This window comes from Dermochelys coriacea, chromosome 6 (genome assembly GCF_009764565.3).
Source record: "Dermochelys coriacea isolate rDerCor1 chromosome 6, rDerCor1.pri.v4, whole genome shotgun sequence".
In the NCBI taxonomy this organism is placed as follows: domain Eukaryota; kingdom Metazoa; phylum Chordata; order Testudines; family Dermochelyidae; genus Dermochelys; species Dermochelys coriacea.
The window spans coordinates 66,535,861-66,551,408 of NC_050073.1; the positions used below are offsets into that span (position 1 = coordinate 66,535,861).

The 15,548-nt window shown below is 42.9% G+C and overlaps 1 protein-coding gene across 1 annotated transcript in view; it reads right to left on the reverse strand.

Moving 5' to 3' along the window:
- Window positions 1-15,548, reverse strand: part of RTF1 (RTF1 homolog, Paf1/RNA polymerase II complex component) — a 56,332-nt gene that overhangs the window by 15,890 nt on the left and 24,894 nt on the right. The window contains exons 5-9 of the mRNA XM_038405858.2: window positions 13,294-13,408; window positions 10,833-10,944; window positions 9,465-9,600; window positions 8,394-8,571; window positions 7,082-7,164 (exon numbers count right to left, since the gene is read on the reverse strand). Of these exons, the coding sequence (XP_038261786.1) occupies window positions 7,082-7,164; window positions 8,394-8,571; window positions 9,465-9,600; window positions 10,833-10,944; window positions 13,294-13,408 (624 nt within the window). The remainder of the gene's footprint in view (window positions 1-7,081; window positions 7,165-8,393; window positions 8,572-9,464; window positions 9,601-10,832; window positions 10,945-13,293; window positions 13,409-15,548) is intronic.

The following is a 15,548-nucleotide window of genomic DNA, read 5'->3' on the forward strand; positions in this document are numbered from 1 at the left end:
TGAGGCTTAGGGTAAAAGGTCAGGAGATGAATCAGTTGGTTTATGTGAAAAGATGAGGTCACCTTAGGGATGAACTTCAGGTGTAGTGTAAGAGTAAGCCTGTCCTGAAAAAATATTGTATAAGGGGGGTGTGCTATCAATGCCACTCTTTCCCCTATTCTTCTCACTGATGTGATCACCAACAAGAAGGCTGTCTTCATAGATTGATATGTGAGCAAACAAGTAGCCATGGATTCAAAGGGCTGCCTTGTCAGGCTCTTTAGTATTAAGTTTAGGACCCATGTTGGGATATGTCTGGGTTGGGGGAAAAGGTTTACTATACCCTTGAGGAACTGATTTGTGGTTGGGTGTGAGAGCACTGAATATTCCTCTATTTGTTGATGGAAAGCTGCAATGGTGGCTAGATGAACTTTGAGTGAACTAAGAGATAGTCCTGATTTCTTGAGAGTCAGTATATCATCTAAGACCACTGGGAGAGTAGCAGATGTCAGGGAAATTTGTCTGGAATTACACCAAACTTAAAACATGGTCCACTTTTGCAGGTAAAGTACAATGTGTAGCAGATTTTCTACTGCGTAGTAACACACCCTGTACCTCCTCAGAGCAGGATCTTTCTATGTGCTGGAACCACGAAGGAGCCAGGCCTCGAGTCAGAGTATCTACAGGTTGGAATAGAGAGTGCATCCTTCGTTCTGCGAAAGGAGGTATGGAGTGGGTTAGAGAAATATCAGCAGGCATGTCGCCAATTATGACAGGTAAGGGTACCACGTCTGTCTCAGCCAGGAGGGAGCAATCAGTATGATGTTTGCTCTCTATTTTCAAGAGGACTTTCAGCAATAGAGGGAATGGGGGGGGGAAGGTGTAGAGAAGGTCCTTGTCCCATGGAAGAATCATAGAATCATAGAATCATAGAATATCAGGGTTGGAAGGGACCCCAGAAGGTCATCTAGTCCAACCCCCTGCTCAAAGCAGGACCAAGTCCCAGTTAAATCATCCTAGCCAGGGCTTTGTCAAGCCTGACCTTAAAAACCTCTAAGGAAGGAGATTCTACCACCTCCCTAGGTAACGCATTCCAGTGTTTCACCACCCTCTTAGTGAAAAAGTTTTTCCTAATATCCAATCTAAACCTCCCCCATTGCAACTTGAGACCATTACTCCTCGTTCTGTCATCTGCTACCATTGAGAACAGTCTAGAGCCATCCTCTTTGAAACCCCCTTTCAGGTAGTTGAAAGCAGCTATCAAATCCCCCCTCATTCTTCTCTTCTGCAGACTAAACAATCCCAGCTCCCTCAGCCTCTCCTCATAAGTCATGTGCTCTAGACCCCTAATCATTTTTGTTGCCCTTCGCTGTACTCTTTCCAATTTATCCACATCCTTCTTGTAGTGTGGGGCCCAAAACTGGACACAGTACTCCAGATGAGGCCTCACCAGTGTCGAATAGAGGGGAACGATCACGTCCCTCGATCTGCTCGCTATGCCCCTACTTATACATCCCAAAATGCCATTGGCCTTCTTGGCAACAAGGGCACACTGCTGACTCATATCCAGCTTCTCGTCCACTGTCACCCCTAGGTCCTTTTCCGCAGAACTGCTGCCGAGCCATTCGGTCCCTAGTCTGTAGCGGTGCATTGGATTCTTCCATCCTAAGTGCAGGACCCTGCACTTATCCTTATTGAACCTCATTAGATTTCTTTTGGCCCAATCCTCCAGTTTGTCTAGGTCCTTCTGTATCCTATCCCTCCCCTCCAGCGTATCTACCACTCCTCCCAGTTTAGTATCATCCGCAAATTTGCTGAGAGTGCAATCCACACCATCCTCCAGATCATTTATGAAGATATTGAACAAAACGGGCCCCAGGACCGACCCCTGGGGCACTCCACTTGACACCGGCTGCCAACTAGACATGGAGCCATTGATCACTACCCGTTGAGCCCGACAATCTAGCCAGCTTTCTACCCACCTTATAGTGCATTCATCCAGCCCATACTTCCTTAACTTGCTGACAAGAATGCTGTGGGAGACCGTGTCAAAAGCTTTGCTAAAGTCAAGAAACAATACATCCACTGCTTTCCCTTCATCCACAGAACCAGTAATCTCATCATAAAAGGCGATTAGATTAGTCAGGCATGACCTTCCCTTGGTGAATCCTTGCTGACTGTTCCTGATCACTTTCCTCTCCTCTAAGTGCTTCAGGATTGATTCTTTGAGGACCTGCTCCATGATTTTTCCAGGGACTGAGGTGAGGCTGACCGGCCTGTAGTTCCCAGGATCCTCCTTCTTCCCTTTTTTAAAGATGGGCACTACATTAGCCTTTTTCCAGTCATCCGGGACTTCCCCCGTTCGCCACGAGTTTTCAAAGATAATGGCCAAGGGCTCTGCAATCACAGCCGCCAATTCCCTCAGCACTCTCGGATGCAATTCGTCCGGCCCCATGGACTTGTGCACGTCCAGCTTTTCTAAATAGTCCCTAACCACCTCTATCTCTACAGAGGGCTGGCCATCTCTTCCCCATTTTGTGATGCCCAGCACAGCAGTCTGGGAGCTGACCTTGTTAGTGAAAACAGAGGCAAAAAAAGCATTGAGTACATTAGCTTTTCCCACATCCTCTGTCACTAGCTTGCCTCCCTCATTCAGTAAGGGGCCCACACTTTCCTTGGCTTTCTTCTTGTTGCCAACATACCTGAAGAAACCCTTCTTGTTACTCTTGACATCTCTTGCTAGAAGAAGAGCATCCCCTAAGGAGAACCGTCCTATTTCTGCCCCGCAGTGTGAACATTTTTTGTTCAGGTAAGTTGCGAACATGTCTATTAGTTGGTGTCCCCCACCATCTGAATATGTTGTGTAGCATGGCTGAGTTCATCCCCCATTCATAGTTGCATGGGAACTTGTGTCTGAAATAGCCCACTTTCATGTTTTATACTCCTGGAAGATAGGTTGCTGATATGGTGACACTGTGGGAAACGCACTAGTTCCATAACCCACACAAAGGGAGAGCGATCTGGCACCTCCCTGGTGATTTATGTAGTACATGCATGCTGTGTCAAGACCCTAGTGTGTGTACCCTTGATTAGTGGAAAGAAGTGAGTGCAGGAATTCTTGACCATGCCGAGTTCGAGGAGGATGACCACTTGCCCTGTGTTGTAAGATTGTTGAGATGTGCACCCCACCCTATGAGGGTTGCACTGGTGGTGAGGCATAGTGATGAGCAAGTGTGCAAAAAGGAGATCCCTGTGTAGACATCTGAGGTGGATGATTGTGATGAGGAAGACTGGGAGTCTGACAGTTTATGTATGGAAAATCTAGATTTTCTCTTTTGTGGCTCAATAGCGTCGAGTTGGAAAATGTGGTGTGCAGGATTTATGCTGTGGTTGAGGACTACATTTTCTTTTTTGTCCAGGTGTATAAATCCCTAATGACCGGAGAGCAACCCTGGAGTCTTTGAGCGTATGAAGGGACGCATCAGTCTTCTCAGCAAACAATTTGGTGCCCTACGAAGGGGAGGTCCTCTACTGTAGTCTGTACTACTTTAGGGAAGCCAGACAGGTGCAACCAGGACACTTGCCGCATAACCACCACTGTAGAAATAGACCAGCTGCTGTGTCAGCTGCATCAAGTGCTGATTGTAGCGCTCTCTTGGCCACCAGGTTTCAGAGTGGTAGCTGTGTCAGTCTGTATCAGCAAAAACAATGAGGAGTTCTTGTGGCACCTTAGAGACTAACGTATTTATTTGGGCATAAGCTTTCATCAGATGCATGGAGTGGAAAATACAGTAGCAGGTATAAATACACAGCACATGAAAAGATGGGAGTTGCCTTACCAAGTGGAAGGTCAGTCTAATGAGACAATTCAATTAACAGTAGGATACCAAGGGAGGAAAAATCACTTTTGTAGTGGTAATGAGAGTGGCCCATTTCAAACAGTTGACAGAAGGTGTGAGTAACAGAAGGGGGAAATTAGGTTTTGAAATGACCCAACCACTCCCAGTCTTTATTCAGGCCTAATTTGATGGTGTCCAGTTTGCAAATTAATTCCAGTTCTGCAGTTTCACGTTGGAGTCTGTTTTTGAAGTTTTTTTGTTGAAGAATTGCCACTTTGAGGTCTGTTATTGAGTGACCAGGGAGACTGAAGTATTCTCCTACTGGGTTTTGAATGTTATAATTCCTGATGTCAGATTTGTGTCCATTTATTCTTTTGCGTAGAGACTGTCCAGTTTGGCCAATGTACATGACAGAGGGGCATTGCCACCAGTTGACCTTCACTAACAATGGCTCAAAACTGTTCCCGATGTGACTCCGGGAGCTGATCAATAAATGCATTAAGCTGGTGTAATTGTCGTAGTCGTATTTTGCTATCAGAGCTTGATAGTCGGCAATTCTGAATTGCAGTATGGCAGATGAATAGGCCTCTCTCCCAAACAGGTCAAAGCACTTCCAATCCCTATCACTGGGGATGGGCTTCACCTGGTGTTGGCAACCTTGGGAGTTTATTTGATCCAAAATGGAATTGGGAGGAAAGGGTGGGAACAAAAGAAAATTCCATCTCCTTAGCTGGGACATAATATTTCTTATTGGCCTGTTTGCAGGTAGGCATGACTCATGCCGGGGTTTGCCACATAAATTGGGCTGGATCCAGAAGGGGAGGGCTATTCAGGAGGAAGAGGAGGAGTGCAAGATGTCCAGCAGTTTGTGATGGGTGTCTTACTTCTTCAAGAGGAACCTGCTATGTGTTTGCCACTCATTTAGCTCGATCTCGAAAGAGCCTGAAATCATAGTCTAGGGATAGCAGAAGGGGAATCACTACCTCATCTGGAGAGGAGGAAAAGATGCGAGTCTGTGGGTGTGACTTCCTCCTCAAATCCACCCTCCTGTTCCTCCATAATCTCCTCTGGAGGTTCAGAGGCTCTGGATACTGTAGCTGAGGGAAAGCATCTCAAAGGCTCACAGCAGGCCACACTAGATGCTTGAGAGGCTTGGAGTCTGTATGCCACCCAGGGATCACAGTAGGGCCAGTGGGGTGGTGGTTCCCAGGTTGGTCATACCAAGGTGGTTGAGGAGCAGACAGAGGGGTATGATTGAGGGGACCCAGGTTGGTAGAGGGCACAATAAGGAATGGGGGAGGAGTGATGGGAGACTACCTTTTCCTGCTCACTATCTGATTCACCACTGGAGGATGGAGATGTATGACAGCACGAGATTCCTGCACCTAAAGTGAACTCGGTACCGGAGCCCCATGAGGTTTTAGAGTGCCTGAATTCTTGTTGTGCCAACCTCCTAGGTGCTGATGGTCATTGTCAGTGGCCATGGCACTGAAGGGATCGGTGATCTGGGCTGTACCAAGCGCTCTGAGGCTGGATGGCTTGCTGTTGACAGTGCCAGTGCCAAAGCTTGTATTGGCAGGGTCTTTAGTGATGGTGCAGTCTCTGTCCTTGCCTTTATCTGTCAGTACTGTTGCTTCGGTGCCCATCAGGTCTTTCAGCACAACAATACCTGCCACTTCAGACCCTTGTGAGTCTGGCTATTGTGTTTAGACCATCTCAGTACCGACGATACCAAATGATGATCTTTCCCAGCTAGCTCAGGACTCACGGTTCTCTTTTTTGAAGCCTTACCTGAGGGGTCCGTGGCTATTTTCTTTGACACATAGTCCTTAGATGTCAAGGGCTGTGGGGAAGATACGTGCCATCTGCGTGACTCCTGGCATGGGTCCAGGGATGGCTGAAGAGCTGCCTCCATGAGGAGTTTTAGTCTCAGCTCTCAGTCCTTCAGAGATCTGGACTTGAGTTGTTGGCAGAGACTACAGTTTTGGGAAATGTGGCTTTCCCAAAGGCAACAGATGCAGTGGGAATGTTTATCCACTACAGTGATGGCCTCCTTGCATGTGAGGCACCTCTCAAAGCCCAGTGAAGTGGGCACACTCCCATGCTGGGGCAAAGGTTGTTATTTTTGTTATTTTTAAAGAAAGAGAAAATAAAGAAAACTCTACAACTCAGAAAGGGATTAACTAAACTATTAAGTGCTAAGCGAGCGATAGCAGTCTGTTCACCATATTGTTAACAGCTCAGTCTCTAGCCAGAGGCGGTTGAGAAGGAACTGAGGGGGGGTTCACCTGTGCACACTGGTTAGCCTCATGGCAGAGCACGAGGGGGGGACAGCACATGTGCAGGCTGAATGGACACTGCTACCAAAAGTTTTCTGATCAGCTGGGCCGGACACAAGCACCCATAGGGACACTACTCGAAGATGATGACTAAATTATACTATCCTTAACGCTAAGTGAAGGAATCCTCCTAGTTTCTAAACAGTATAAAAAGTTCTCACCATCAGCTAGTCAGAATTCTATTTCTGATGAGCATCTCACATGGCTCTCAGATTACCAGGGAATCCCTACTGCCTGAGAAAGTTAGCTGCCCTGATGAAACATTCCCTTAGACTCTAAGGCTTAGAGTAAGGATTTCTCTCCTTAAACTAGGAAGCAGAGGCTATTACCAGCCATCAAAGGTGTCAATGATTAATAAGGCTCTTTCAGAGAGTTTATCAAGTTATTGCAAACCTGCACCAATATGCAGTCTCCAAACATCTGTGAGAATTAAGAAAGCAGGTGTCTCATTTTCGTACCTCACCAGGATGTTATGAGGATGACTATATTACCATGCTGAGTGCCTCACAATCTTTAATGGGGTCCATATAGGTACCCAAGAGAGAGATTTGATATGATGTCAACCTGTCCACCATCCGGTGTTTAAGCAGCACTTGTGCCAATCCTGTGCTACCTCTGCCATAGGAATATTCATTTCCTCATTCACCACCTCCAGATAGGGCAAGAGGAAGAAGAAATACAGATGGCTGACATCGCATAGCAGGAATATGCAGACCTCTGCTCTGGCAGTCTCCAGATGAATTTCTTGGACCGCAAGGGAAGGAAGTGGCCATTTTGTGAGCTATTTACCACCTCCCTATTTAAGGGGGAAGAGCGTTCTGACAAGCAATCTGCTTTATGGCTCTTGTCTCTATATCACACAGGAAACATTCCATCCCATAAGAGGGCAATGCACCAATTGATAGAGTAATTTTATCACCTTACCGTAACTGTAGTCCTTTGTTTGTCCTGGTACCCCCAAGCTGGTAAACCTTTGCAGTTTCTACAACACCAGTTATTTCAGCAACCTAGACCATTAAAAAAAGATGTGCAGGAGAACAGACCGTGAGGACTAAGTTCATGACATTTTCTGAACACTCTCCGTACTTCAAAGTCCTCTCCGCTTGAGACCAAGCTTAGTCTGATTAATAATTCTAACTAGAAATCTTAATTTAGAGCAAAGAAAGTTACACTGAAGACTCCTCCCTGCTATGTTAGCAGATATTGTACAAGTTACTTCCTATAGTTTTGTTCTTTACCTTCAGCTGGCAACTAGCTGGAAGTTTATGATGCCAGCTGAAATAGGTATGGCGTTTAAGTGGTCTCAATTCTTCCCCAGTAGCATGATGTATATAATCCTACAGTAAAACAGCTGTATCTGGTATAGGGAGGAAATAAAATACACCTTCAGCCCTGCCCCATGTATTAGCACAATCACTCTGAATACCAGTTTTTGATTGGAACTTCAGAGGATGCTGCCATATTCTTTCATGTAGTCTCTGTGATGAACAGCAATGAAATGATTAAATTATCTCCCCAAGAATAGTCAGATGTGTCAGATTGTGTAAAATAAAATAAATTAGCACAGGAGAAAAAAAATGGACCTATGCGCTCTCTCATCAGTTCAAAAAACCAGTTTGACAGCACTACCTTGTCTTCACTGTAGAGCACAGCTGGTGTTAAATCCTTTACCAGTGTCCTCAAATTCACTATCAGTTTTGAAGCAGCAAAGCATCGTTTCCCCAATTACCCTCTTTTCTGAAGAGCACAGGCAAAGTGGAAATGTCTGGTACCGTAGTGCATACTTTCTGATTTCTCAAGAGACGAAGCGGTAAGAATTTACGGGAGTGACCACAAATTACAGGAAGCAGGAATCATACTGATCCTTACTTGGTCACAGCAATAACTCAAACTAATTTTCAATACAGAATAAAGAGAAGTAGAGCAGCACCAGTTAGGTTTGGAAGACTAGGTTTTCAATATAGTTTTAGTATGGCCCCAATTTATTGCATTGGATTTAGAAATCAGTAAGCTGCAGCTCCCTATTTGGCCCCCCTGCCCCCTTCAACTTTTTAAAAATAAATACAGCTGTCTCCACTACTCTAACAGCAGCAGGCTCCTTCAGTACATAATGAAGAATGGTTTACTTGTAACCGCCCAATAGTTATGGGCTCTTTCTCGTGAGATACCACACAAATAACGGTAGCTGTGAATACTGCTACCAAATGGGAATCAAATCCCTGGAAGACAAACTTACCCGATAGACAGGTTTACTGTTATGGTTCCCAATGCCAATACGCACAAAGCAGCCGGTGACTGTCTTGGCAAAGAAAGGCATATGACACCAACGCTCCAGCTTATGCCGAGATAACCGTACCCGATTCAGTTCTTCGGGTAAGGAGACTGGCTGGGATTTGGGAGGAATTTCTTCTTTTCTGGTTTGGAAAACAACAAGGAATACATATAAAATAAAAAAATAAACAAGGAAGACAAAAGAAATATAAATCTATTAGCACCAAACAAAAGGGCTTTAGATAAGATGTGGACCACCAAATGCTAACTAACTGAAACATTTGTAAAGGGATTCAATTTGTCAGGATGGAACAGTGTAGCTATGTGAATTTAGTGCTCATGAGAAGTGTCCAATGGAAAGCACTGGAGACCAAAGCCCTCTATCCATAGGACAGGTACAGCATGGGCAGTAGTTTCCCTTACACTTCTCAACTATGAGCCATGTTCTTCAGGGTGCAAGTACTTTAGTCTCCAGAGCAATTTAATCCTTGGCCCAAGGCCACCAAATCAAAAATCAATGGTAGTAAATTTCAGTCGCTAAAAATATGGGGACGATTTGAACAATAATGTAGGCTTCTTATCCCATCATTACAAGGCTCCTCAACCAGCCAGTTTATACTCAACATTTTTCACAATGCATGTGTGTAGCTTCAATTTTTCAACACAACTAGGGCTATTTCAAAATGTTTCCTCAACTGGCTTAGCCCTCAAGGTTCAAGTGCAAACTCTGGTGCCAACAAGCAAGAATTACCTCACCTTCCAATCACTGAAGACAACAGGAAAGAACACACTTGAGCCACAAGAGTCTTAAATCCTAGCTGCTGATCCAGTAGTGGGAAGCTAGACTATAAGAGGGAATGCAAAAAAATCCCAAATCTATCTGCACATAGAAGCCTGCAGATGACATTGCCAAGAGGCAGAGCCACCTCTGATGCACCAAATTGCCCCCACTTAATCCTCTGAACCAAAACATGGACGGGTATTTTAAACACATACACAGAACAGCAGTTTTCTATAACCTGTGTTCAATACTTACTCTTCCTCCTCATCAGATGAAGATGATCGGGACGTGCGATCACTCTTCTCACTAGACTTATCATCTTCCTCTTCCTCTTCATCATCTGAGTATACTTCACTAGTTTTTAATGGCTGTTTTTTTGCAAGCAACTCAGCTGAAAAAATAAATAATTGAGCCTTTATTTTTGCTGAAAGCTTCTCCTTGCACATGGAAGGAGACAGGATGTAAGAGACAGGATAACCAAATAATTATGTGCTCACAAGCTGGAAACCGGCTTCATAGCATGTAGTTACACTTGCACCTAAACATTCACTTAGTCACTGTAGGTATACTGTTTGAAACAGAAACAGGAGTATGCAAAAGTTTCCTAAATCTCAACTGTGCTCATTTGAAACACTTGGTGGGGAACAGCAACGTGATAAGGAAACAGGATTCACATACAATACTTGAGCTTATCACTACCTTGCCAGTCTATCTGCTCATGACACCAACTTTTGAAAGAAAAGGCACAAACCCTGAAGGTATTAGACCTTTTTAACCATTCTAGCCAAGGACCAAGGAAGGCCAAAAGACGGTGTCGCAACTGTAATCTGCAACAAGAAGCCTGGGCAAGTGGTGGAATGAACAAAATGTGTTCGGTTTACATGTATAGAAACAGATGGACATAGACAAAACATTACTAAGAAATTAACAATCTAGATGGTTTAGGGGGTTAGTAATGGAACCTTTAATCTCGAGGTAGTCACTTGAGCCATATCTCAAGCTGGCAGGAATGAAATGTTGCCATGGGCTCACGATTCAACAGACTGTGTGAAATTATTTGGTGGTTTCAGTCCACTCCCCAGTGAATACATATCCCTGTCTCACAAGCCACCACTGCCAACTGGCACCTTGGTTAGCAATTTCAGTCAAAAGACCAAGGAAAGAGTGAACATGGAAATGGCAATTCTGGAGTGAACAAAAGTCAAAAGTTGGAGCATGTTAGGGGCGGAGTGTGAGAGCTTAAGGATTTTGGGCTAAGTTTTTTTTTTTAAATTATAAACCACACAGTTTCGGAGCTATTACAGGGTTTAGAATCAGTTCAGTAGGCCACTAAAGAACAAAATGTACTGGCTTTTAAAATGGTGGAGGCAGCACTATAGGGAGAACTGGGTTCGGGAAAGCTCTGCCCAAATCAAGAACTGGGGGCAAACAAGGAGGAAATGGGGCATAAGACCACCACCATTAGTTTCAAAACCAAAATCAACCCACTTAACTGAGTTTTTTATATTGACACCAGTTTAGAGACCAATGCCGCAGCATTACCTGCTATAGCCATATTACATGATTAGGAAACACATTCCAAATTAGGTTCTTTGCAGGTTGACAACAAATGTTCACACTCACCTGTTCTGTTCTTCCTTTTCTCTCTCTCTGCTTTCAGTTCCTCCATGGCCTGAGATTTCTTATCCAGTTTCTCATCTCGCTTTGACCGTCGTTCTTTGTTGTGTGACATCACCTAAAGGGTGTGTACAGAGAACACTTCACTACCTAGCCACAGCTCAGAGACTGAAATGAGGAATGAAATTAAGAGTTCTCTATTCTAGAATTAGAGCTGGTTGAAATTTTTCATTCAAACCATTCATTCAATCAAGTCCCTTTCCCTGCCCCCAAAAACCTGAAAATTTTCAGAAAAGCCTTTGAAAATCCTAAGCTCTGTGTCAAAACTGAAGATTGATATTTCAAATTTCAAAGTTTAATTTTGTGTTTCTCTCCTGCTTTTTCCTCCTTTTTTACTTCCTTATTCCTTTCTGCCACTGAGTGTTGCCTAGGGTTTGTTTTCACTTTTTTTTGCTAAATTTCAGAACTACTTCAATTTTGGAAGAGTTACAGAATGGCAAAAGCAAAAATGAAACTAACTTTGCCACTAACTTAGAGAGTCTCAAAAGTTTTGAAAAGTTAAAATGGCAAAGGAAAAATGGGGCAATCAACGTAAATAATCCTGGACATCATTCATTTTATTGCAAGCAGTAACAAAAGGGACAAAGGGGGATGATGGGGAAAAAGTTACATTTTTCAAAATATATTTCGCACAGAATTTCAAAAAAGCAAAACGTTGTTCCATTTCAAACTCTGCAAGATGGAAACAACTTGAAGATGTCATTTCTCACAAGAGATTTTTCTATTTCAAGCACCTCTATCTCAAATACCTGGTAGTGTAGTATGGAAGGTTCTATCAGCATAAGTCCTGAGTGACTTATGAAGGATATTCTTGGACAAAACCTTTCTAACACACCATTATCTGGGTGTTCTCTTTATGCTGTGTGTTACAGAACTACTATCATACAAATGATTTGAGTTCAAGAGTTACTATTTTTCCCCCCCTCCAGACTTTCTTGGTACCATGAGCCCAACAGCACAGACATCAAGGGCAAAAACCAACTAAAGTTTTTAGATGTAGCTGAAAGTTTCCTAACGTAGCTCTACTATCATCACTGTAAAGTCTGATCTTGGAATTTCCCAATGGAACACAAGTAGAAAGCTCAGACTCTTCCCTTTTCAGTGGTATAAAACTCTTATTTCTAGCCCTCCTGGGTTATGAGATAGCAGACTTTACAATCTGTCACTGGTGCAAGAGTGCATATTGCACAGCCTGCACTTCAGACCAATGACATTTCTTTGCAAGGGAAAAAAGACCACCACCACCACCACAAAAAAGACCATTTCTCTGGCAGGTTGTTTTTCAAAAAAAGTGGCAGTTTGAAGTTGTTCAAAATGTTTGGAATTTTAAGAGGTAGCCCCTAGGAAAGATGGAATAGTTGGCAGAATACATGTGAGTCAGTTAAAGATGCAGAAAAAAAATGTAACATGTGGCTCTGCCATTTATCACATATAAAAGTAAAGTACACACAAGGGAGGTTACCCAGGTAGGAGACAAAAGACTATATAGACAAAGTGGGTTCTTTCTTTATATTTGCTAGATGACAAACATTGTGTAAATTAAATTTCACACAGAAAGCTATACTAAAAGAGCATTCAGGTTGCAAAGTGAAGCACTCAAGAGGCAAGAAATGCCAAAATGTTCTTGCATAATTAACTCTTACCCCTTGTGCATGTGAATTACAATACAGTCCTTCATGACATGAAGGCATTCCTTCAGAGCCCTATCTCTGGCCTTCGTAGAACATTGCCGCATACACTTACGGGTGTAATGAGAAATTCAGCTCAACTTCCTTATAAATGCAGGTAATAGAGTCATTAGAATATTGAGAGGTCATTCTTCAAAGACAACTCCTGTGTAAAAGTCTGTACACATGCACAACACATGTTTAAGAAGTTATAACTTAAACTAATTCTAAACAGATTTTCACCAAACTACAGAAAGTCTCTAGGTTGCAGATGTGCTTATTCTTTGTGCTCAAAAATGGTTTAACTGTTTTTGGACAAACTCTCTTAAAAATGCACTTCCACCATGATACCAAATGTGGGAAATTTCAGCTTGAAAGGTAAAAGTTTGACAAAAAGATATAAGCAACAAAAAAAAGCCCCTTTAGAACGAAAGCAGTTAAGCAAATATTATATAATAGCACAACAAATATAGCTATATTTTTTCTTTAATTTATACTTTCTTTGTGAAGAGTCGCCTGTACATTCCTCAATAGACAAAAGATGTTTGGTAGCTTTATTTAAATTTTTTTTTTTTTTTTAAAGTGATCTGAAAACACAAGATTGCATTGAGAACAGAAGTGACCCGACTTCCCTACCAGGTTGCTGAGAGGGGTATGGAAAGTGGCAGGAAGGAGGGCAAAAGGCAGCAGCATTCCTCTGTTGGATAAAGTGACTAGTAGTGAGAATTGCTGTTTCTTACCTGGCACTCCTGGATCTGTGTGAGCTTTTTCTTCTCCTGCTCTTCCTCTTGCTTTTTCTTTTTCTCCTTTTTTTCTTTCTTTTTTGCTGTTTTTAGTTTCTTCTTAATTTCAAATCTGGGCATAAACAAGTGGGGGTGAAGAAGTAGATGAAAGTATCCCTCCTCAGGGGGAGGGATAGCTCAGTGGTTTGAGTATTGGCCTGCTAAACCCAGGGTTCTGAGTTCAATCCTTGAGGAGGCCATTTAGGGATGTGGGGCAAAAATTGGGGATTGGTCCTGCTTTGAGCAGGGGGTTGGACTAGATGAGCTCCTGAGGTCCCTTCCAACCCTGATATTCTATGAAAGGGATGAAACCAATTTCTGGCATGACTCAGACAAGGACAGCATCAGATTCAAGGAGCATTACGGATTAAAAACTGAGATGGACAGTAAGTGTAAAATCTTGAGTTCTCTACCACTGAAATAGTGCCTGAAGTTAAAGAAAATGGATACGTGCTCAGACTCTCATAGCTGAGCCACAGTTATGCTATGATAAAGTAGGAATTGGAACAGTCAAGCAAAGTACAGTAAGAACTAGTAGTTGAAGTTTGATGATAATCTAGAACCCAGACACAGACTCGTTGGAAAGGTACATGTAATACCACATTATACCTGGGGGAACAGACATACTAACTTGCAAATTTTATTTGTTACATTGCAGCACAGTCCTAAATGTAATCAGGTTCTTTAGATTTCAGCCTGTAAGATTGTGAAGTTTCTTTTTCAGCACCCATACAAATCTCTGTTCAACTCCACAGCTATAGACCTTTCCAAAAGAACCAGAAAAAGCATGCATCTAGTATTCATAAGCTACAAGAACAAAATAATCCAAAACTGCATTTCAAACTTGGTCCCAGTTCTATTATACACATACTTCACATTATAAAACAGCCAGAGAACAAAGACATGGTTTGACAACTTATATTTATTATTATAAAACTACAAATAGGGTTTCCATTCAAACACCCGCCAACTTAGGAGGAGACATGCACAGAATGGGTAGGAGTGCTGGAGCAGAGTGATTGAGCCTACAGCAGAGAAAAAGCAGCATATTTTTGATGCCTGCATATACAAACTCAACGCTGACCTGTATAGCATCATTTATGTAGATGGGGTCTTCCCATGGGTTTGAATGTATTCCACAGAAATAATGTTAATTTAAGGAAGAGAAGTATCTAGATTTTCTGGTTAGATAACACCATCTCCACTCTAACAGCCCAATCCTGCAAAAAGATTGAGCATGTGAGTAACTTTACTCAAACAAGTAGTTCCATTGGAACACTTAACCCCCAAGAAGAATGTTGACAAACTTTTATTAATGTGCTCTGTTGAGAGACCAGAGCTGAGTAAATTAGTTTCCAGTTCTCGTCAACCTCCTTTCAAGAGGCTCAGTCAATGAAGGCTCTCTACCACCCCACTAAGAATCTCCAAAAATCCGCTGCTGAGCCCAGGAAGAAGATACCCTTTTTGAGTGAACAGAATATCACTTGCTACCCACTGGCCCCAGCTCCCAAGATGCTATCAGAAAACCACAATTAGTGTTTCCAGAGTTTCAAAACACCGCTCCATGCTGGTACCTCCCCATATCTTGTTCAACATGCAATCCACCTTGCCTTAAGAGAAAGGTGAAGTAGAATGGAGGGGAAACTGGGCACTGAAGAGCACAGATCAGGGGAAGCTGGAACTACACCACAAGGAGTGAGGAGGAGGCCATGTGGGACTAGCTTCTCCCTAGAGTCCAATCTCAACTTCATCTTCCTCTTCTCCAGCACAGTGGCTCCCTCCAGGTTGCCTCAGCAGACACCTTCAAATATTCAAAGTTGACTATTCCAAGCTGTTAAAATCTCCATAACCTAAAGGATGATCATATAAAACCCACCAACATGTTAACATTTTTAGTTAAACTCCACTTTCCTAACGCATAGAACAACGTAACAGCAAGTCACTGAGGTGGATCCAAAACATCATGGATTGAGGAGTTACATGGGTATATCACGGAGTATTTCCTAGGATGAGAAACTAAACTTAGACACTTCTCATCTAGCAAACTTTTGCAAAACACCTTAATTTTTAAAGATTTGGCAACTTGTTCAATTTAAACAGAAGACCCTGAAAAGATCTTGAGCCACTCTTTGCAATGCTCAGCTGTTTATAGATTTTCTTAGTCAGCATGGTAACTAGACCAACTGAGCAGATGGTTTGTAAGAGATGGGGAT